Source organism: Notothenia rossii (genome assembly GCF_949606895.1).
Source record: "Notothenia rossii genome assembly, chromosome: 1".
Classification (NCBI taxonomy): domain Eukaryota; kingdom Metazoa; phylum Chordata; class Actinopteri; order Perciformes; family Nototheniidae; genus Notothenia; species Notothenia rossii.
The window spans coordinates 47497305-47521109 of NC_136912.1; the positions used below are offsets into that span (position 1 = coordinate 47497305).

At 41.3% G+C, this 23805-nt stretch overlaps 2 protein-coding genes across 8 annotated transcripts in view; one reads left to right on the forward strand and one right to left on the reverse strand.

Annotated features, from left to right (window-relative positions):
* The window catches only part of tenm3 (teneurin transmembrane protein 3), a 690209-nt gene extending 683276 nt beyond the window's left edge, over positions 1 to 6933 (forward strand). For all 7 annotated transcript variants that reach the window (XM_079656342.1, XM_079656340.1, XM_079656341.1 and 4 more), the window contains 8 exons: positions 293 to 537; positions 619 to 800; positions 1439 to 1641; positions 1950 to 2060; positions 2187 to 2329; positions 2430 to 2554; positions 3304 to 3434; positions 4652 to 6933. In XM_079656342.1, the coding sequence (XP_079512468.1) occupies positions 293 to 537; positions 619 to 800; positions 1439 to 1641; positions 1950 to 2060; positions 2187 to 2329; positions 2430 to 2554; positions 3304 to 3434; positions 4652 to 5407 (1896 nt within the window). In that variant the 3' untranslated portion in view covers positions 5408 to 6933. The remainder of the gene's footprint in view (positions 1 to 292; positions 538 to 618; positions 801 to 1438; positions 1642 to 1949; positions 2061 to 2186; positions 2330 to 2429; positions 2555 to 3303; positions 3435 to 4651) is intronic.
* The window catches only part of dctd (dCMP deaminase), a 90927-nt gene continuing 70435 nt past the window's right edge, over positions 3314 to 23805 (reverse strand). Inside the window, exon 6 of the mRNA XM_079656437.1 lies at positions 3314 to 3447. Coding sequence (XP_079512563.1) covers positions 3393 to 3447 — 55 coding nt within the window. The 3' untranslated portion in view covers positions 3314 to 3392. The remainder of the gene's footprint in view (positions 3448 to 23805) is intronic.

Here is a 23805-nt window from a genome sequence, read left to right on the forward strand (position 1 = left end):
CGATACTTACTACCACAGATAACAAATACCTCTCAAAATACATCTCCTACTCACTGAGAGTTATCAAATAAATGTTAAATAACCTTTTAATGAAATGACAGGAGTGAGTCTGCCTGATGAACAGCTTGAATTCAATAAATACATCTGGTTGTCAGAGTCTTCTACAAAGCAGGAGAGGAACATCTCCCTGAACGGAGCTTGTTTGGCTGTACGTGTCGGTGTCCTGTCTGCTCCGTCAGCTTCCTGTCAGCGTAGGAACTGAAAGCTTGTTTTCTGTCTTCCTGCTCCTCAGATCATCTCCACAGCAGTGATGACATACACTAAACACTTCGACCAGCACGGCCGCATCAAGGAGATCCAGTATGAGATCTTCAGGTCTCTGATGTACTGGATCACCATTCAGTACGACAACATGGGCCGAGTCACCAAGCGGGAGATCAAGATTGGACCATTTGCCAACACGACCAAATATGGATACGAGTATGACGTTGATGGACAGCTACAGACGGTCTCCCTCAATGAGAAGATGATGTGGAGGTAGGATCAGACAATTAAACTGAAATAGAAGATATCATTTGAAGATGCCAAATGTAATAATATAATTGTCTGACCTTCCAGATATAACTATGACCTGAATGGGAACCTGCATTTGCTGAACCCGGGCAACAGTGGTCGTCTGACCCCGCTACGCTACGACCTGAGGGACAGAATCACCCGTCTGGGAGATGTTCAGTACCGGATGGATGAAGACGGCTTCCTGAGGCAGAGAGGAGCTGAGATATTTGAATACAACTCCAAAGGTCTCATTCATTGTTTGGTGGTCCAACATAGCAGCATAAAGGCCCAGTCAAACCAGAACCTGACAGCCAAGTTCAACCAACAATAGCTGAGGACAGGAGAAACAGACAGAAATAAGCAGCCAATGACAGGCTTACCAAAGGCACAGTCTAAAGATGTGTGTCAGACTGCTAGCATGCTAACTGAGTCAGTGGAAAGGCTTGGGAGCTTGGTCGGTAATAAGACCACCATTTCTCACAGTTTATTCTTCTCTTAAAACATTCGCTCTCTGTGGAGCACTTTATTCTCAGATGGATTGTAATCTATCATTTTGTGCTTTCTAAAGTTTAAAAAAACTTGACACAAAGTCCCACTTGACTTTACTTGGCATGTGATTTGGTAATTCCAATTAAATTACTACACTTATCTGCATCATTTCTTGTTGAATTCTATCATCAAAGAGCCTTAACCCTAGTTATTTTAGTTGTTGTTGGGGTTTTTTTGGGGGGGAGGGGATTATTTAACATTTAAGTCAAATGTAACAATGTATAAATCAAATTAATACTACCAATTGGGGTTTCAGTATTCAATGTATAAATCCTACAGATAGTATGTTTCAACAGAAACATCTAAGCATCTTTTTGTATCATCTGCCCGTCAGGGCTCCTAGTTCGTGTGTACAGTAAAGCGGCCAGCTGGACCATCCAGTACCGGTATGATGGTCTTGGTCGGCGAGTGGCGTCCAGAAACAGTCTGGGCCAACACCTTCAGTTCTTCTACGCTGACCTGAACTACCCCACCAGGATCACCCACGTCTATAACCACTCCAGCTCCGAGATCACATCCTTTTACTACGATCTGCAGGTAGCTTCTCAAAAAACATTCGGAAAATGCGGATATGATACGAAACACACTGAGTTTGCACAAATTAGACAAGTATAGTGCATGACATTTTGTGATGTCAGTCAGTGTATAAAAAGAGTCTAACTTTACTCATTAAGACTAGAGTAATGCACTAATCTCATAGGTAAATATATTGAGGATAGTGTAAAAGAGTTGTCTAACAATGGGGAAAGTGTTTGATAAAGCACACAAGAGCATACAATTATAATTAGTTTGCGAAATATTAATAAAAAGTGTATATGTATAATATGTTATGTATTGCTGCACAGGGCCATGTGTTTGCCATGGAGATCAGCAGTGGAGAGGAGTTCTACATTGCCTGTGATAACACTGGGACCCCGCTGGCTGTCTTCAGCAGCAATGGACTATTACTTAAACAGGTATGTGTGTACCTTTTTTCCTTGCAAATAATCAAATGTCCTGAGCTTACATTGTGTGTCTGTTCGAATTCAATTTTTGCAATGGTTGGTCTCCATATCACGTGCTGAATGTGTGTTTGTGTGTAGGTGCAGTACACGGCGTATGGGGAGGTGTACTTTGATTCCAACCCAGACTTTGTGTTGGTGATTGGTTTCCACGGAGGTCTGTATGATCCTCTCACACGGCTGCTGCACTTCGGAGACAGAGACTATGACATCCCGGCTGGAAGGTGCGCACTCACTTCCTCTCCACACATGCACAGTTCTCCTCCAGCAGGATGCTCTGCAGCTTTGTTATCTTCACCTCTGACCAGAGTGTTTTTTCTGAAGGTGGACCACTCCTGACATCAGCACATGGACACGTGTTGGTAAAGACCCCCAGCCCTTCAACCTCTACATGTTCAGAGGCAACAACCCCATCAGCAAGATTCACCAGGTCAAAGAGTATGTCACAGGTAACCAGAAAACATTGATTTTACAGTACAAAAATACCAAAGAGGTAGATAGAACTGTTTTCTATCAGAAGAAGTAGAGCTATCCTGCCCCTTACGTTCGAGGTGGCTAGTACTATACTTAACATAAATACATGTACAACAACTTAACTGACATATTTGTATTGAGCTAGCTGATTTTAAATCAAAAAGAAATCCCAACAATAATCTAGTTTTGCTTGGAGTGGATGTCGCTAGAACACCTTTAATAGAACTATATTTGTATGTTGTATTTTATCAGCCTGAAGTGGGGGTTTTATGAATTATTTCAAATCAATTCTATCAAACAGAATAGTGATGCAAACTAATGATCAATCAGGTGTTTGATCAGCTGTTTCTTTCCACAATAGTTTGGTAGTAATAGGTGAAGATTGGTAGTAGTGCTTTATTTATTCACTCTAAGAAAGAAAAATGTCCTTAAAGTGAACAGTATGGTGCCAAAAAGGAAAAGTAACCTTACTGTGGAGATCTGAATTGATCAAGTACTTCAGTTGGGTAAGATCTTTTTTGAATTGTATTAATTTGAAGCTGTGAAATGACAGATTATGGTAACAAGCTGCAACAAGGATTTAAAAAAAGGAACACCAGTGGTTGGTCAAAATTGCAAGGAGGTATAATAAAAATAATAAGCAGGCATCTTTATTATTACAGTTTGTTTACATGCCTTGTAGTTTTTCTTCTTTAATTGTTCACATCGCTTTCTTCTCTTGTAGATGTCAATATCTGGTTGGTTACGTTTGGATTCCATCTCCACAACGCAATCCCAGGGTACCCCATTCCTAAATTTGACCTGACGCAGCCGTCACTGGAGATGAAGAAGAGCCAGCTGTGGGACGACCTGCCTGTGAGTATGAGTCCTGTGACAGAGAAAGATGGAAGGATTCTCAGAGACAACAGTCCCTTCTGTGTGATGGCAGAACATATAAATGAATATTTATATATACATTTTTGGTCAGGATAGGGAGAGACAAAGGAGGCTGAAAAAGAACAGGAAAACACAAACTGATTGACTAATTAGTTCAGTGTGGGCCTTTGGGGAAATCAGAAGCTACACATACAGTACACACACAGACACTTTACACACTGTGTGTTTGCACAAAACAAATCCTTTTGAAATCAGACAGTTGTTTTATCCTCGTATATATAGTCTCCCCTTATTTTGTGAGTCGGTTCATTTATCACCTTGTCAACTGGTACTCTCTACCTATATCTGTCTTATTTCCGTGAGCAAATGCACTAGTCATACAGCAACTGATCACTATCAATAGATTCAGCCAGACATCACATTTCCCCCCTGACTCGGGAGGGAGAACTAAACAGTAATACAAATACTGTATATCACATTATGTAGCGTACTCCTGCAGAGAATCTGATTCAAACTCTTAGTTGTCTTTAGTTATATAGCTAGAGAATACACAGCACCTTGGTTCTCTCCTCAGTGTATCACTGCTCCTGACCGCCCACAGGACATCAATCTGTTGTCAGGGCACAAGAAAACCAAATGATATGGACTACTTTGCTCCTGTGGGTAATGTCCACAGTAATGACTCTTACATGTCTAATATGTGTAATGTGTAATTGTAAAGCGCTTTGAGCACCTGTAAAAGCGCTCTAATAAAAAATGTAATGCATTATTATTATTATTACTTTAACCAAAATAACTAACGCCGAACACAATATTGTTATGTTGTCAGAGCTGCTGACCAACCCTAAATGAATAACATGAAGACAAGCTGCACATTCAGTCTCAATGCAAGAAAGCTTGCTTTAGGATGTACTTGGTGAAAAGTAAATGAACTGCATTTGTGTAATGCTTTTCCAGTCTTTATGGCCAGTCAAAGTCAGCAGTTACCCAGCACCTGCTCAGGGAGACTAACCCCACACACACTCACACACCGTTGGCTATGTCATTTGGAGCAACTTGGGATCAAGTATGTTGCCCAAGGAGACATCGACATGTTGACTGCAGAGGCTGGGATCGAACTCCCAACCTTGTCCATGATGTCATAAATAGCAAGCAGTAAATAAAGTATGAAGAATATATCTTTGTCTCGTCTGCAGTCCATCTCGGGGGTCCAGCAGGAGGTGACCCGTCAGTCTCAGGCCTTCCTGTCCTTTGAGCGGATGCCAGAAATCCAGCTGAGTCGGCGGCACTCAGACCACACCAAACCCTGGCTGTGGTTTGCCACTGTCAGGTCTCTGATCGGCAGGGGAGTGATGCTCGCTGTGATCCAAGGCCGCGTGGTGACCAACGCCCTCAACATTGCCAATGAGGACTGCATCAAGGTGGCTGCAGTCTTAAACAACGCCTTCTACCTTGAAGACCTGCACTACACCGTGGAGGGCCGGGACACACACTACTTCATCAAGACCAGCCTGCCGGAGAACGACCTCAGCGCGCTGCGTCTCACCTCAGGCAGGAAGTCGCTGGAGAACGGTGTGAATGTCACGGTGTCGCAGTCCACCACGGTGATGAACGGGAGGACGCGGCGCTTTGCTGACGTGGAGCTGCAGTACGGCTCTCTGGCGCTCCACGTGCGCTACGGCACCACGCTGGACGAGGAGAAGGCTCGGATCCTGGAGCAGGCCCGGCAGAGGGCGCTGTCGAGCGCCTGGGCCCGCGAGCAGCAGCGGGTCAGAGACGGAGAGGAGGGGGTCCGGCTGTGGACGGAGGGAGAGAAACGGCAGCTGCTGAGCAGCGGGAAGGTTTTAGGGTTCGACGGATACTACGTGTTGTCCATAGAGCAGTACCCTGAGCTAGCTGACAGTGCTAACAACATGCAGTTCCTACGGCAGAGTGAGATAGGGAGGAGGTAACACGGCTCACAATGTCTCATTTCTACCCCACTTTGACTGTCAGACTAACAAAAAGTGAAAAGAAAGGATTTATAGTGAAGATCATTATGGAACATAATGAAACTACAGATGTGATGGTTTAAAACTGTCGTCATGAGACTGCAGGAAAGTTCAGTCTTTTGCCTTTTCTCTCTTTCTTTTTATTTCTAAATGTTCTTTCTTTCTATCCGTCGCCCTGTTGTCTGCCTTTAAACAGCCTGCACGCATGCCCCTCCCCCTCTCTCTGGTAGGCGGGACTAACCTGATTCATATAATCGTGTGCGTCTAGCTGTGAACCTGTGGGATGTAGAGACTTGTTTAATTAGCCAACAGAGCATTTCCACAGCCGTCACAGCTAGGTGAGCTCTAAGCATTTAGACAGTTGTAACTGTCAGCAGTCCGCAGAACAATGTGCTCGCTCACAGATGTTGCAGGCTTCTCATCTGTGAGCCGTCTCTGGGTTAATGGCCTCTGTGAGCCGTGTCTACAGGATCTCTTGTTCCATGGCTGAAGGAGCTGGAACTGCTGTTGAACTGATGTGGACTCTCTAAGACAGACTGGCACAAAAAAAAAGACTACAATTTGTACGAAGGAGAAAAAAAAGACTTATTTTCTGTTTGGATTTTTGTTTTGTTTTTATATATTAACTTGCATTTGCTTCAGACAAAAAGGGGATTCAAAAATGAACAAAAAATGTTTACATACTATTACCTATACCACTATTACTACTCTTATTACACCACCATCACCGCCACCACTGGAATGGACCATGATCTGAACTGAACAAAACTTTAAGTTGTGTTTTTGTTTACTCCTTATCTATTATCTATTGGTCAGTTTGAACCACTCCTTCTCATCCCCTGTCCTCTTACAAAGTCTATAAAAATGTACAGTTTCAGACTACAATCAGCAGCGGTCTATGAGGAAACAGGGCCAGCTCGGCTGTTTCTGATTGGTTGTGGACCCTCAGTTGGGGGTCCTTCACTTCTGCAGAATGGGACTCAGCCTCATAATGCATCGACCTTGTGCTTTTATCGGTCAAAGGTAGTAGTAATGCTTGCAATAGAAACATGTTATCATGGCTTTGGGGGAGGGTTGCTGTGAGTAGGAACTAAGTGTTGCTTCTCTCCTCGTTTTTGCTGGTTTCTCCTTAAAGGGACAGTGCATTGCCATCAGTGACTTTAATGAGTAACAGTGATAGATCAAAAATCGATGTGGATGTTTTCTCATTGATTGTGGGTCTCTCTACTCTTATCTGGAGTTTTCTTTGTGTGTATGTGTGTTTACAAGGTTGGGACGGCATCTTTAATAATTTTAAAGGAAAGAACAGGAACTTCACGCAGCGTTAACGTCATATGCCACCAATCTTTTTTCAAAGACAAGTTGACAATGTTTTTTATTTTAAAGCTTGAGAAATTCCACTTATCCGTGCATCAATATTAGTCTCAGAGAAAGTAATTTATGTACAGTGTTTCTACGGTAAAGAATAAAATTCCTTGAAACTACAATATGTTTTTGAATGCGTTCTCTTTCCATTCACTTATCATTGTAAAGGTTCCATGCCACTGTGTGCTATAGTAATAAATACTTTACAGTTATGAAAACACCAATGCAATTCCTTATTTTCATAAAGTCTTGTAACACTTGTCATGAGCATTGCTGTGTATCATAGTGTGAATTGAGCATGTTTGGGATGCTCTGGATCGGCGTATACGACAGCGTGTTCCAGTTCCTGCCAATATCCAGCAACTTCGCACAGCCATTGAAGAGGAGTGGACCAACATTCCACAGGCCACAATCAACAACCTGATCAACTCTATGCGAAGGAAATGGGTGACATGTTAGGGTTAGGGTTAGGGTTTAACCCTAGGGTTTTCGGACCCCCCCAGACCCCCCCAATAAAGCAAAACTGCACGTTTCAGAGTGGCCTTTTATTGTAGCCAGCCTAAGGCACACCTGTACAATAATCATGCTGTCTAATCAGCATCTTGATATGCCACACCTGTGAGGTGGGATGGATTATCTCGGCAAAGGAGAAGTGCTCACTATCACAGATTTTTTCAGATTTGTTAACAATATTTGAGAGAAATGGTTATTTTGTGTATATAGAAAATGTTTTAGATCTTTGAGTTCATCTCATGAAAAATGGGAGCAAAAACAAAAGTGTTGCATTTATATTTTTGTTCAGTGTATAAAGTCAACAGTGTTAGTAATCTACAATGTTATAATAAGTGAAATATTAGTGCTTAATATTTTAGCATTTGATATGTTAGGTTATCACCTAGTTTCATTCAATTCTGACTTTTATTTTTATATTTCTACAAAGTGCTATTGGTGTTTTTATTCTAGTGAAGATCTGAATACTTATTATTCCTCTATGACCCACATGTAAATTGGCTTGTTTTGAGGCTTGCTCCTTTGAGTCCTATTGTGAAATGAATACTCACACTTTGAAAAGTTCCAAGAGGGAGACATTGCTCATTTAGTAGTTTTTAGATTCTTTTTCTTCCTCTTTCATCTCAATCAGCTGACTGAGAGCGTTCCCCTCATTCACTCTTAAATAATATACCAACATATATTAGTATGACCTACACGTGCAAATCATCTTTCAAAACATAAAGCCAAAAGGGATGTGCAAATAGTTTATAAAAATGTTTCTTAATACATGTGTTGTATGGGAAATAATACTTGAGGGCCCAACACATTTCTGCTCATGAACAGTCAGTCACATTTAAACTCTTCCCCTGATCCAAATGTCTTTGGACTGTGGGCGCTGAGTCCACCAAAGGACAAAGACACACAAGCCAAAAAGTGTGATTGACTCTCTTTATAAGGCAATTAGATTAGACACCATCGTGATGCATCAATTTCAAGTCAATATTAAATGTAGTCCCTGACTTGAACTGAATTCCTTTATTGTCATTGTACAGGTACAACAACATTTAAAAAGCTTTCCTATCAGTGCATAGCCTATCTATATGCAATAACAAGCAACACATTTTTAATAATATATATATATCTGTGCACTTGAAACATTTAAATACGTACAAACAAACACACGATAAATGAATGCAGTTAAAATTACAGTGCTTGAAAACAGACAGGTATTGAAATATGCATGTCAGAGTTGATGACTTCCTAAATAATGAAATAAATAAATGCAGGAATAAATATGTGATGATGAAAATGTGCAGGGCAGTTGCAATGTGTCTGTAGAGCTAGTTTAGATTAAGTTCTCTTATGCTCTCGGGTAAAAACTGGTAAAAGGAAGGTAACTGGTATAAGCCCCCGAATCAGTACAACTGAAATACATGTAGGCTAGCTTCCCAATATATCAAGGAAACTGGTAATATTAACCATACAACAGAATGCCAAAAAAACAACCTGAGTCCAAAGAGAATGACACACCACGTGATGAACACTTTTCTCAAACAAATGTTAAACTCCCTCATGTTTCTTAATTGTCCCACTCAGACACTAGATGTGTCCTTCCGGGTGAGGTATGAAGAGGTTTTTGATATGGTTTATGCGAGCTCAGTAAAGTGTTTTGTGTGCGGGGAGTCGGGTCACAAATGTGTTGCATGTCCACGCAGATCCGCCGGGGCAGCCGAGCCCGGGGCCACCGGAGCTGCGGATGAAGTAGGGATGAATATCGTGAGAGATGAAACAGGGACTGGAGAGAGTGTGGTGAGTGTGAGAGGAAAAAATGTGGAAACAGGTAAACGGGTGGGAGATGATGTAGCAGGACAGGTGAGGACCGGGGCTGTGGGACAGGTGGAGGCTGTTGGCACACAGCAGGAGCTGCCGTCTGGCTCAGGGCGGCAAAAAGAGCTTCAACAGGCTGCAGATAGTAATGAGGTGACAGAGATGGACACAGACGGTGTGGTACTGACTGTTGAGCGGCCCGACCAAGCAAGGAGGCAGAGGCAGACCGTCCAAAATTATAACCCGGGGGGGGCATTTATTAAATGATCACACATAATGACACAGCCTCAATAAGTGGTTCCCGTGCCCAGCCTGCGGCCACCAGCAGCTCACACAGACTGACCCTCAGCACAATTTTACCTCCTCACTAGGTCGAATCCCACCACTGCCACCATTTGTGGTACTGACCGTTGAGCGGCCCGACCAAGCAAGAAGGCAGAGGCAGAATGTCCAAAATTATAACCCACAAATATGTCCGTTCTAGTCCAACACACGTCTCACAGGGTGGTCCCTGCAACCCTATGACTTTACTGTCCAGTATCGGGCCGCTCAACGGTCAGTCTCACAATTGGTGTCAGAAGTGGGATTCGACCAAGTGAGGAGGTGACAATGACGAGAGGAAAGAAGAGGGACCAAGGAGAGGAACCGCGGCTGGGGGTGGCTATGCCTGGAACTGAACAGGGGGCCACGGCTGCTGAGGCAGCAGGAGACGAGAGACAAGGAAGAGAAGCTAACGGACGAGCTAACGGAAAAGCTAACGGAGACAAGGAGGAGAAGCTAACGGACGAGCTAACGGACGAGCTAACGGTCGAGCTAACGGAGACAAGGAGGAGAAGCTAACGGACGAGCTAACGGACGAGCTAACAGACCACCGAGGAGTCGACAGAACCAAGGGAGGGATATATTAGGTCCATAGCCTCAAGGGAGGGATCTAGTGTGTCCATAGCCTCAAGGGAGGGATATATTAGGTCCATGGCCTCAGGGGAGGAATCTATTCTGTCCATAGCCTCAGGGGAGGGATCTATTCTGTCCGTTTAAGAAAGCCAACTTGGTGGCAGACTGTCTATCCCGGGTACATGAGAATTGAGGTACTGTGCGCTTTAGGAGAAGAGGGGGGGGGGATGTAACAACGAGACGCTGTTAATAGAGCTCACGTGGACATCTGGATATAATCATTGTACTGTGTGGGGTATATTGACGACAACTTCCCTGTTCCCCATGTATGTTGTAGCTGATTGTGGGAACCTGGTGCCCTGTGTTTAATTGCTCCCCCTCACCTGTGTTTAATTTCTCCCCCTCACCTGTGTTTAATTGCTCCCCCTCACCTATGTCTATTTAGTCTGTATATTTAAGTGCTGTTTCTTGTAGTACTGGGAGAGTGGTAGGGTGTGTGAGATCCTGGTGGCTACATGCTGGGCTCATGTGAACAGCAGCAGCAGGATTGAGGCTGTGTGTAATATGTTCATGTTCATGTTTTAATAAAATGCCCACGTCGGGTTATATTTTTGGACGTTCTGCCCCTGCCTCCTTGCTTGGTCGGGCCGCTCAACGGTCAGTCTCACAATTGGTGTCAGAAGTGGGATTCGACCAAGTGAGGAGGTGACAATGACGAGAGGAAAGAAGAGGGACCAAGGAGAGGAACCGCGGCTGGGGTTGGCTAGGCCTGGAACTGACAAGGGGGCCACGGCTGCTGAAGCAGCAGGAGAAGAGAGACAAGCAGGAGGAGACGAGAGATAAGGAGGAGAAGCTAACGGACGAGCTAACGGACGAGCTAACGGACGAGCTAACGGAGACAAGGAGGAGAAGCTATCGGACGAGCTAACGGACGAGCTAACGGACGAGCTAACGGAGACAAGGAGGAGAAGCTAACGGACGAGCTAATGGACGAGCTAACGGACGAGCTAACGGATGAGCTAACGGAGACAAGGAGGAGAAGCTAACGGACAAGCTAACGGAGACAAGGAGGAGAAGCTAACGGACGAGCTAACGGACGAGCTAACGGACCCCCGAGGAGTCGACAGAACCAAGGGAGGGATATATTAGGTCCATAGCCTCACGGGAGGGATCTAGTGTGTCCATGGCCTCAAGGGAGGGATATATTAGGGTACTGTGCGCTTTAGGAGAAAAGGGGGGGAATGTAACGACGAGACGCCGTTACTGCTATTCATTAAATGGCATTAATTATATAAGTGTTCACCCCTCATCTTGTCTGTTGTTTCCGGTCGTCTCTGTGTTCCCTCCTGCTGATTACCCGATTGTGTTCACCTGGTGCCCTGTGTTTGCTTCCCCCTCACCTGTGTTTAATTGCTCCCCCTCACCTGTGTCTAATTAGTCTGTATATTTAAGTGCTGTTTCTTGTTGTGCTGAGGGTCAGTCTGTGTGAGCTGCTGGTGGCCGCACCACCACAATTGTGAGACTGACCGTTGAGCGGCCCGACCAAGCAAGGAGGCAGAGGCAGAACGTCCAAAGATATAACCCGACGTGGGCATTTATTAAAACATTGTGCACAAAGTTCACACAGCCTCAATACTGCTGCTGTTCACGCGAGCCCAGCCTGCAGCCACCAGGTTCTCACACACCCTCCCACTCTACAAGAAACAGCACTTAAATACACAGACACTAACAAGACACAGGTGAGGGGGAGCAATTAAACACAGGTGAGGGGGGAGGAGACAACCCAGGGCCCCAGGTGCACACAATCATCAGCCACAGACATTCAACATATTATTTGCACCCTGATTACCCTCAACCGCTGTCACCCTTATACCAGCATCCAGACGACATTTCAATAAATACGGTTTATGTAATACATTATGTGCAAATACCAATCCAATGTTAACTGTACTGTGCAATCCCGCTAATAAAGTGCAATATTACCCGGCCCAAAGCCGTCAGTCCATAGTGGCGAAGTGACCTTCGTCACATTTCCTTCCCCCTCTCCCCAGGAAGCAGAGTGTCTTTACAGTCTCGGTTTCGGGACTACCAGTCAGCCACCCGGTTTCAACGCCGCCTCCTCCGGCACCTCCAGCGGGGCCGCTGAAGCCACTGCAGCCGTTATCCGGAAGCTGTTTTGTCCTGTTGTAAGGCGTTGGTCCGCCCCTACTCCAACCCAGGCTCCGTCGCCTCCTCGTGGGTCCGTTAGCTAGTCTGTTAGCTCGTCCGTTAGCTCGTCCGTTAGCTCGTCCATTAGCTCGTCCTCTTTGTCTCACGTCTCCTGCTGCCTCAGCAGCCGTGGCCCCCTGGTCAGTTCCAGGCATAGCCACCCCCAGCCGAGGTTCCTCTCTTTGGTGCCTCTTCTTTCTTCTCGTAATTTTACCTCCTCACTTGGTCGAATCCCACTTCTGACACCATTTGTGCATGACCCGCAAATACCAATCCAATGTTAACTGTCCTGTGCAATCCCACTAATAAAGTGCAATATTACCCGGCCCAAAGCCGTCAGTCCATAGTGGCGAAGTGACCTTCGTCACAGACGGTGAGGGGGATTCTGACTGTGTTTCAGTTGCAGATAGTCTCTCTCAGAACGCAGAGATATATTCTTTGGAAGAGATTAATGTCTTTTTAGTCTTTTGGCAAGTCAGTGGAAGTGAGAGACTTTTTCCCTGACACTAACAAGTTTCTTCATACAGTGAGCACTATTCAGAAAGTTTTAGGGTTAGACCTGCTGGATGAAAAGAAACGCTATCGTCTCAGGAAGCATGTAACTGCTATGAAACAAGGTACGAAAGAAAGCATGATCAAAACATGATCATGCAACACTGGGGCCCTTTCTCATTTAATCAAATCCCCCTCCTCGACTCCTCGGTCCTCCGGTAGTGGCCCGGAAATGAATTTCAGCGCACCATGTTGAAGGACATCTTATTTCTCTAAATGCACTTCAAGGACGGAGGATCGAGCGCCGAGGAGGCTCTCTGGAGGAGCTATAACCGAGGATACACTGATGGGTCCTCCACGGTCCTCCACGGCTCCTTGGTTATGGCCAGCGCCATATTGATAGATGTTTCCGAGCCGCTCCAACGAGAGTTACAACGAGAACGTGACGTCATTTTTACACAAGACGGATCCTTTCTAGCCATAACCAGCGCCATATAGATAGAAGAGTTGCGACAACGGAAGTCCAAAATGCTTGATCGTCACGTGGCTCAGGGAGACTCAATAGTTCCCCGGAAGTTTGTGGCGGGCCATTTGAATCACGATTTGAATCCATTAATACCAGGGTTGCGTTCGGATAGTTTAAAAATCAGCTCCTAAGTTCTAACCCTATCTCCTATTCTTTGACCTCTGAGTGAAACGTCACGGGGTTAAAGGATAGTGGATAGGAGAATTCAAAAGGACTTAGGAGAAGAGACTTTAGAGAATCCGAATGCACTTTCACTATCCGAAGTGTTTATGATGCGCCAGCGGACGTCATTGTGTGCGTCTGCTGCTGTGGGGAAACTGGAAACTACAGTGTTCTATACAACGGACTACAACATGGATGTTTATTAAGAACGACGGACTCATCTAGAGACTCTGCACCGTGCTCTGATGCTGTTGCTTTATGCTTTATGAACAACAGAGAAACATATTCTTCATGACCAAAATTGGAATTTAAATAAAAAATGGAAGTGAAACTTATGCTCATCACCCTCTCCCTCCGGTCCACATTAATACTAATGATCCCAATACCTATGATTGCATGAACTATGAAAATCTCTTAAAATCAATACAAATGTATTTATTATAAACGTTAGTCTTTAACACCTATCACTGTGTATATCACCATTCAAACGTCTTTTAAAAGTTGAACAAATCCCACACAGCTCAGTGAAATGTTGACTTTATTTGATCATTTCAGTAAAAACTAACGTTCATATTTCTCTTTTTGATTATAATACTGATGAACGTTCAAAACAAAGCACTTTGGCAACTTACCACATACGTTTTAAAATGCTTAATAAGCACCGTAACTTTCATGATATAATTTCTCCGTCATAATCGTTTGTTTCCGTGAACGGCCGACTGTTGTGTGACGTCAAATGCTGCGGCTGCAAGGCATTGTGGGGCAGCATTTTCTCCTCTCCTTTCGGTTAGGGAGGTCCAGTGGTTCCTAAGCTAAAGGAGGTTATAAAAGAAGTTTGAAACCTCCTTTCCTATCATTCTAGAGAATTCGAACGGCACTTATCATGGCTGCCACTGAGGGACTTCCGGGTCATTTCACTCAGTTATGAAGGTTCCTAAGCTAAATGGACTATTCGAACACAACCCAGGATAGAAATGCATTTTTTGGTAATTAGTGGTCAATAAAGATTTTGATTTGCAATATTTGTACAACATATCGATATGTAGTTACATCAATTTTTTTTTCTTTAAGGTAACATTTGCTAATATTTGAGGATTAAGATAAAATAAGAAGTACTTTATTGATACCAATTGGGGAAATGTTTACGCTGCAGCAGCAAAAGACAAGGCATTGTACATTAGACAGTTAAAAGGCTCAGAGAAAGGAGTACACATGTAAAGTTTCCCCACTGACACACAGAGGAGGAAAGAATGGCTGGCTCAATTCAGCAGGAGCAATTTAACTATCACATAAGACAACAACAGCCACAAAATATGTGAGGTAATCATATTTTTTACAAAACGAAGACCACACCATTGGGAAGCTTAACGTCTGTTTAATCAACATAAGGAACAGGGAGAGGCTTGCAAAACTCTGGGAGGTGAGACTCAGGTGCAGGGTGAGGGTCTCATTGCAGGTCTTCAGGCTCCATTGAATCCCCCTGGGGTTCTTGTGCTGAAAGAGGGAGACAGGAGAAAGGGTTAGATACATCTATATAGCAACCTATAGGATGGGAAATTGCTGACCTATTTGAAACTTACCTTGTGTTTTCACTCTCACTTAAGTCCCTCTCCCTTTGCCATCAATCCAAAATCAGCTGAGCTGCAACATAATACAGACAGGTAATAATCAACAGAATCAAAAGGACATAATATGACCGCTAAAAACACTCACCCATAAATTACGTTTTTGTTTACTGTTTGGAAGTCTCAACTATGCACTCTAAATCCATATCAATAGCGATGTATCACAAAAATAGCTCTCTTCCTTATTATTGTGTAACGTTAACTATAATATACTAGCTTGAACTCCAAAAAAGATGTCCTCATTTCACCACCTCCACCCATGTCTCCACCCACTACAATCACACGCCCCAATGTTATATTTAACTGATATTTAACTCCCTCCACCCCGGCACGTTAAGAAGCCCCTTTTCTCTAATTCCACAACGTTGGAAGAAATAACATTAAGAGAATGGATGAATAGGCTGTTCGTGGTTAACGTGTGTTGCTAACTTTATCCGGAATCCCAGCCTAATCTGTTATCTGTAAACGTTCCCTAAATCTACTGATTTAGGGATAATCCACTAACATCCTTTAATACACATGTTAATTTGACTCAGATGTGCTGATAATATCCGCAATATAAATCTTTAAACGTCTTCTTACCTTTAAAAGTCCAACACGAACGGTCTATTTTGCTGCAACTCTACTGCGCTGCTAGCCGCAGATAGCCCCGGAGGTCAGCGGCAAGCTAACTTCTGGGGAACTATTGAGAGCTCCACGATCCGCCATTGCTGTAAAAAAAACTGGTCCATTGGAGTCAACGGAGATTTTTTAAAATGTATTCTTTTTATAATGTTTTATTGAACATTTTTAAAACATACAAAAGGATATCATCAACTTATCAACATAAGTGCAAGACATTCATTCACAATAAGACAAAAAGAACATAAATAATACATCCAATAAGAGCCAGGGGGGGAGAAAAAAGCAAAAAGGCACAAAAATAATTGAGATGCATTAAGCTTACTTAAAATAATGACCATTTGGAAATGTCATTGCAAATCTTTATAGACATGTTACAAGATTGTATTTTCCTAAGGGACAGAAAAAAGGACTTGAACTCATTTATGAAACAGGGAAAGGAGGAGTTGCCTCCTCTCCATTTACTTCAATGTAAATGGTATTTACCCAAAATAATAATTATATTTACCAAATCAGATATGGGAGAGTCCAAATTATCAATATAATATAAAATGTGATATATTTTGAAGGCCGGAATATTTGTTAATTTAAAGGGAGGGAATCCTCATGACACACATTTTTAAATAATTATCATCCGATAAAACAGACCAGTCTCTGCCAGTCTTTTAAAAAAAAAAATGTATCCATTGACGTTATCAGTGATTTTAAGCTGATTAATTACCGAAATAACATCAACCCAGTGGGCGGCGCCATTTTGACATGACTTATTTTATCGGAAGTGACGTGATCTATGCGTTTGGTGTCGAGGACAAATTGACGTATGTGCTTTGTTCATGTTGTTTACTCTAGTTACTCTCACAATTCTATTGAAATATGCCTCATTGTATCGTGAAACATTGCCACAATTCGAATAGGAACAATCCACGGATGCTCCGTGTGCATGTGCACGTGTGCTCCGTGAATGCTCCGGAATGCTTTCTTTATTTGATTGATTAACTACTATGGAATTTATTCAACTACATTGTACCATTATTATGTTAGGCAGGGCTGCCAACACTCACGCATTGAGCTTGAGAGTCACGCAATTAACTCATATCTCACGCACTCACGACACACTTGCCTTTCCTCACGCTAAGTTTTCGTCCAAAACAAAAGTATATAAATATAAAAATAAAGTGAAGGAACAGCAAACCGAGCGGTCTACGAAATGAGACGGTCTTCTGGCTTAGTTCAGTAAAGTTGGAACGATATAGATTCTGATTTCACGGATCAATAACTCATGAAAACGTTATTCAGACACAAATGACGTCTCCTAAGTACCGTGGTAAGGTTGACAACGAACGACAATCACATTTTGATAAAAAAAGCCAATACGCGCCGTCCTCCGAGCTGGGCACATTACATTGGTCTCTATCCGCAGCCAGAGAAGAAACGAGTGCTCTGCTCAGGGACCGTCTGCAAAGTGCAACTCCGAAAAAAGAGAATACAATAATATTCAATCACTATTATACAGCTTATTACTACCAAACTCACCACACACATCAATAGTCTCCTGTTGGTCATACTACAGCAGAGAGTTTGGAAGAATATGCTTTTGAATAATTGTGGGGAATATTTATAATGTAAAATCTTCAATAAATATGGCCTCATCTTAAATAACTTTACTAATATACAGTATATTTCTACCAAACTCACTATTTGCATTGTTGTTGTTAGCATCTGGTTAGCTTAACGGATATTAAAAGCTGTTTCTAAAACAATGAGAGGGAGAGCTCTGTCCTGTCAGACTGAGAGATAACTACAGCTCAGTGAGGTAAGGGACTCTGTTTAGATACTTTAGTCTAGTTATCTCAGTGGGTCTCAAACGTTTTGGTCACCATTTATGAGAATAAATGAAAAACAGTTATGAAATACTATATGACAGTGAAACAAGAATACAGTTTAAAAGGTAAGTGATTTGTAAAATATCCATAAAGAAAAAGAAAATCTGTTTACCATAAATTCATTTTGCTCTCAAAGTGCACCAGGTTGATGCATTTAACTTCAATATTTAAAAAATGAACACATGAACGTTTCTTTTTTCGGTTCACCAAAAATAAATCTCACTCCAAGCTGAACTCAAACGTTAGCAGCCCTGTGTTAGGACTCCTAGCCTACATTGTTCTATAAAGAGTGCATTCTGTAGATAGGCTTTTTGATTTCTTTTATCATGGCTATACTTAGTAAAGTTTTGGTTTTGAAAATTATCTGTCATTGTCCTTCATGTCCTTGCCATGCAATTGTAGACAGAATCTATTTGACACGCTTTAGAATTAACAACCATAAACTTCTTATTGAATATGGTTGATACACAAATACTCCTGTAAATGACAGGTTGTGCAAACATTGCCATGAGATTGAAGATGAAAATCATTTCCTCCTAGAATGTAAACGTCATTATAAAACTTTTGATAAAGTCAATTTAATCTTTAATCCAGAACTTCCTAACCAAATAAAATGTCTTTAGTTGATATGTCCATTAATAATAATAATAATTGTAAAGTATATAATGCTAAGAAGAAAGGGCTGTACCCGTCAAATTTACCCACCTTTCATTTATTGGTTCAACCAAAGAGGTGCGTTTCACATCCTTCATGGCAACCAGTGTCGAATTCCCTGTGTAAACATATGCAATCCAAGTCGTCTGTGAACAGTTTATTTTCAAGCTCTTCAAGCTCATGACAACATATGTTCATAAGAGGATTGTCCATGGCTACACACCGATCGCAAGTACACCATTCATGTACAGGTCTCCCTACTCGCCCCCCGAAATCAATTGCATGAGTAAAGGGATCGTCTCCAGCAAGATCACCGTGCTGTTCATCCTCATCGTCACTGTCCCTGGATACCTGACGGTTCTGGCCACTTGGCTCGAACCTGTATGGCTGAATTCCCCCATCCAATCTCTCCACATTGCTCAAAACTTCTTCCTCGGCTGACGAGTCCGAACTCAAATACTCCGCCATGTTTTCGTCGAATGAGCTGTCGTGTTTACAAACTGAACGCATAGATGACGTCACGACCTAGTTTTTCGGATCATGTGACTACTGAAAATGGCCAAAATGGCAGCTGCCTGACGGAATATACAGGTTTTGATAAAAAAGAGCTATAAAATCATTATTTGCCGGGGAATATAGCTGATTTCTTCAGGGTATGGTTTAAACATAATGTTTCACTAAATACTGAAGTTTGTATTCACTATCTAATGACTGGAGCCTTCCTTTAAGTAACCACCAATCTCTCACATTCGACCAAAACAATTCAGAAAAAGGGCATGAGAAAAATAAATGTTCCAACAATTCATCAGATAAATTGCAAAAGGAACATGGTTCCACTTCAAATTTAAATCTTGAATTTAAAAAAGTAGAAACCGGGTAGATTTTATGAACAATTTTAAAATGAGTTTATTTTGCTTTAGGAGAAATAGGCCATTTTATAAAATAAGATAGAGCTTTTTCCATTACAGATAAAGTGTCTAAATCTGTCCCTTGTGGAAATAAGCCTCTGTTCAAATTGTGAAAAATGTGGGATTTCAGAGAAGCATTAATAGATTTGTTATTCTTAAGAGTATCGCCAATAAATTCCAAATTAGGTAAAACTGATACAACATTTGAGTACAGTAAAGTATTATAAATCATTTCAATAAGTGGTACAGGAATTGTTTTACAGATTTTTTTATAATCTTTAGCGGTACACGATATATTGTATTTCGTTGAAAAAGCCAAAACTTCTAGCAGTTTACCATTGCAATCTAGTAAATCACTAACAAACAAAATACCCCTCTCATGCCAATCACTCCTAAACAAGGATTTTCTGTTTATAATAATCACTCTATTGTTCCATAAAGTAGATCCATGAGGAGAAAAATTGTGGGTAAATATCATTTTCCAATAATGAAGTATCTGCTTATGAACATTTGACAATTTGGTCGGAATCTTATTAACCTCAAAATCACATTTTAAAAGAAAATCAAACTCTCCTAGACGTTTAAATATGGCCTTTGGAATATGGAACCACATGGATTCTGGCAGGGACAAAAAAGCTTTCAACCATTTTATTTTAATTGTTCCAATCATCGATTCAAAGTCCAAAGCTTTAATTCCGCCTTTATCATATTCTTTAACAAGCTGTGACTTTTTAATGTAGTGAGTTTTATTTCTCCACAAGAATTGGAAAATAATTGAGTTGGCTTTTTTAACATTAGCCGAAGAGACAAAACATGATTGGCATGGATAAATAAGTTTAGATATACCTTCTGCTTTAGTAAGAAGAACTCTGCCAAAAATAGTAAGATCTCTAGTTAACCAACGACTGAGAGATTTCTTCATATCTGTGATACGGTTACAAATATTAAGATCTTCTCTCCTGATATAATTTTTAGATAATGTTATTCCTAAATATTTCACTTCAGGTACCACTCTAATAGAGTCAATAATGGAATCATCGCATGAATGGATAGGGAGTAATTCACATTTTGAAAGATTAAGATATAAGCCTGATGCTTTTGAAAAAATTGAAATTGTGTTAAGAGTGTCCTTTACAATGGATTTATTCTTTAGGAAAATGGATGTCTCATCCGCAAATTGACTAATTTTAAATTCTTTGTCAAAGAGGGTAATGCCTAATATTTTGTGATTCTTTATAATAAGCGTTGTTAATACTTGGGTGGTCAGAATAAATAATTTTGGGGAAATAGGGCAACCCTGTCGAATACCACGTAAAACCTGAAACCTAGGGCTCATTCCAGGGTTCAAAGATACAGAGAACTATAGATGTCCGAATAGAGCATCCTAATTATGTTGCCGAAATGTTCACCAAAACCCAGAAATGTCAGAGTTTCCATTAAAAAGAAATGTTCAACAGTATCAAAAGCCTTATAAAAATCCAGAAATAGTACGAGACCTTCGGTATCAATAAACTCCTGGTAATCGAGCATATCCAATATCAGTCTGGTATGGTTATGAATACTTCTGCCCTTTATAAAGGCTGATTGACATTCATCTAGTTGATTCAGACCTGAGTTTAACCTGTTAGCATAAACATGTGCTAACAGTTTGTAATCATTACATAGTAGGGTAATAGGTCTCCAATTATCCAACAAAAGATTATTTTTATTTGGTTTTGGAATTAAGGTAATAAGGCCATGTTTCATGGTTGGCGAAAGGTTTCCTGCTGAAATGCAATCTGTGAAAGCCTTATAAAGCATTTCATATCTAATTCTTCCATTTTTAGTTGATAGTCCATATACTCTTTAAAAGGATCATCTATTGTCTTTTTGAATTCTGTAATTTTACTAAAAAAGTTATCACAATTTTCTTTAGAAAACTTTGAGTTATATAAATTGCTATAAAAAAGTCTAATTTCTTCATTTATCTGGTCTCGATTTTCAATAGTGACATCATTAACACTCAGTTTTGGGATTTTCTTTTTCACTTGTCTTTGCTTTTCTAGATTGAAGAAATAAGAAGTGTTTTTCTCTCCTTGCTCAATCCATCGGGCTGTCGAACGAATAAAAGCTCCCTTAGCTTTTTCCAAATACATATTGTCTAATTGAGTTTGTAAATTGTTCAGTTTAATTTGCTCATCCAATGATAACTCAGCTTTAAGGCATACATTATTAATTTCACTTGTCATCTCTTGTTGTTTTTGTTTCTTTAATCTAGAGGAGTATTTACTGGAATTTATCGCAATCTGTCTCACACTCAATTTAAACCATTCCCATTTACTGAGAGATGACATATCCAAAGCCAGAGTTTGTTTTATCAGTTGTTTGATCTTTTTACAAAAATCTGCATTCTCCAAAAGACTATTATTGAATTTCCATATAGGTTTAAGGTTGTGACTGAAATTGCATAGTAAAAAGGACAAAGAGATGATACAGTGATCAGTCAGAGGTGATGCTGAAATGTCACACTTTGAGACATTATTAGTTAAACTAATAGAGATGAACCAATAATCGAGCCTAGAACACTGACCATTGTTAGAAGAGTTAAACCAGGTATATTGTGCCTTTGAGGGATTATTTATTCTCCAAACATCAGTTAAATTAAGTTTAGAGGCCAAGTGAATAATAGAATCATTACAATTATGAAAATGTCCCCTTAAAGGAAGACGATCTAACCACTCATCAGGAACTACATTAAAATCCCCTCCGATTATAATCTTATCAGTCATATAAAGTACTTTCCATTCCTCTAATTTTTGGCACAAGATTGAAAGAAAATTATTGTTTTTAATCTTTCTGTTATATCCATAAACATACACCAGTATGTAATTAGTCCCATTAACATCAGTCACAACCATTAGCCAATGACCGTTTGTATCACTCCTGTGGTCAATTATATTTCCAGGTAACCTGTTAAATAAAATCATCACTCCAGCCGAATGTGATGTTCCATGGCTGAAAAAAATGTTGTCTCCCCATTGTACTTTCCAGAACTTAGTGTCTGCCTCTGCAGAATGAGTTTCTTGCAGAAAAACACAATTTGCCTTTTGTTCCTTAAAAAAAAGAAAAATTGCCTTACGTTTCACATTGTTTTTTAGCCCCCTAGCATTTAAGGATATGAACGATAACATTGAAAGAGCAAAGATAGAATCCTTAAGAAAATGCGCAAAGGAATGCTATATCGATGCGCAGGAGTGAGTAACGTAGCCCTTAACAAACATTAGTGCAATAGCTCACAACATTTTGAATATAACCTGAGACGAGTCCAATCTTAAAAACACTCAAACTGAGAACTTCAGCATACCTACTGAGAACCGAAAACCTGCTCCCTGTCCCTCCAGTTAATTACTGCTGTGTTTTTCACGTTATTCCGGGTCCACTCTTTTGTTGTCAATCAGCGCGAAGCCTTCCTTCAGAAAAGCTCTCTTCCCCTTTCTCCTGGCTTCTTGTAACCAGTGGCCACAGCATGGAGCGAGCCTCCCTGTCCTCCTTGGAGAAATCCTCTTTGAAACTAATGTGCATCTCGCTGCAGACTCTCGCATCTTTGAACTTTTTCCAGATCTCGTCACGAACAGTCCTCCTCCCGAACTGAATGATGATTGACCGCGGTGTGTTGTTGGAAGTAGCTGCATTACCCTTCATACCCAGCCGATGGACAGTGTCTACTGAGTCACGCAGCACGGAACAACTCTTGTGAGTATCCCGATCACAGCTTCTCTTGTGTTTTCTCTTACTTTTTCAGGCAGACCATTCATCCTCAGATTCCACCTCCGTTTGTATCGGGCTTGCTCCTCGCCAGACTTACGAAATAAAGTGTTATCTTTCAGAAGATCATCCAACTTTTTCTGAAGAGCAGAAATGTCTTTCTTATTTTCTTTAGCTGCTTCAGTGTTTGCTTCAATGCGTTTTTCAAACTTTTTTAACAGCGCTGTCTGTTCATCAATTTTTCCGGATAAGACTTGTATTGCCTGGAGAATGGTGCTGCTGCTATCCTCTGCCATTTGTGTTTCGCCATGAACCTTTGATTTCTTTGGATTTGGTCCTTTAGTTGGTGAGTGGTCCCAATTTATTTTGTGTCCCTTAGAATTGTCCGCTTCCATGTCCTCAATATCCGAGTCGTCACACGCCTCACGGAGAACTTTTAAGTTGTAATCGTGGTCGGTCATGCTAGTAGGCACTTTATGTCAAAAGTGTTGGTAACTGGAGAATTAAAGTAAAATGTGACTATTTAAGCTTCTATAATAACTTAAAGTGTATCATGAATAAGCTATTGCCTGTCGGTTTTGCAGTCAAGGACTCAAATCTAACCTTTTTCTAAAAAGTGCTCATTCCCTTCACCTCCACCTACCTGTGTGAGTGCAGGTTTTCCGCATTGACTTTGATCAAAAGCAAGTAACGGTCAAGGCTGCAGCCAGAGTATGATCTGCGTTTATTCCTCTGTGCATCAAAGACGCAGACTCATTGTTCCCATTAAAGTAGGGGTGAGTGTAATAAGGAGGCAAAGTTGACGTTCACTGTGTTACCGGGAGCATATAAGGATTTATCCACCATGTTGAAAATGTTAAAAAAAACATGTCTTGAGAACACGGCGTGCGGAAATATACGGGTCGTGCTGCAGCTAGATGTGCCTGTCCTCTGTAAGAAGGTGTCGGCGACTGACATG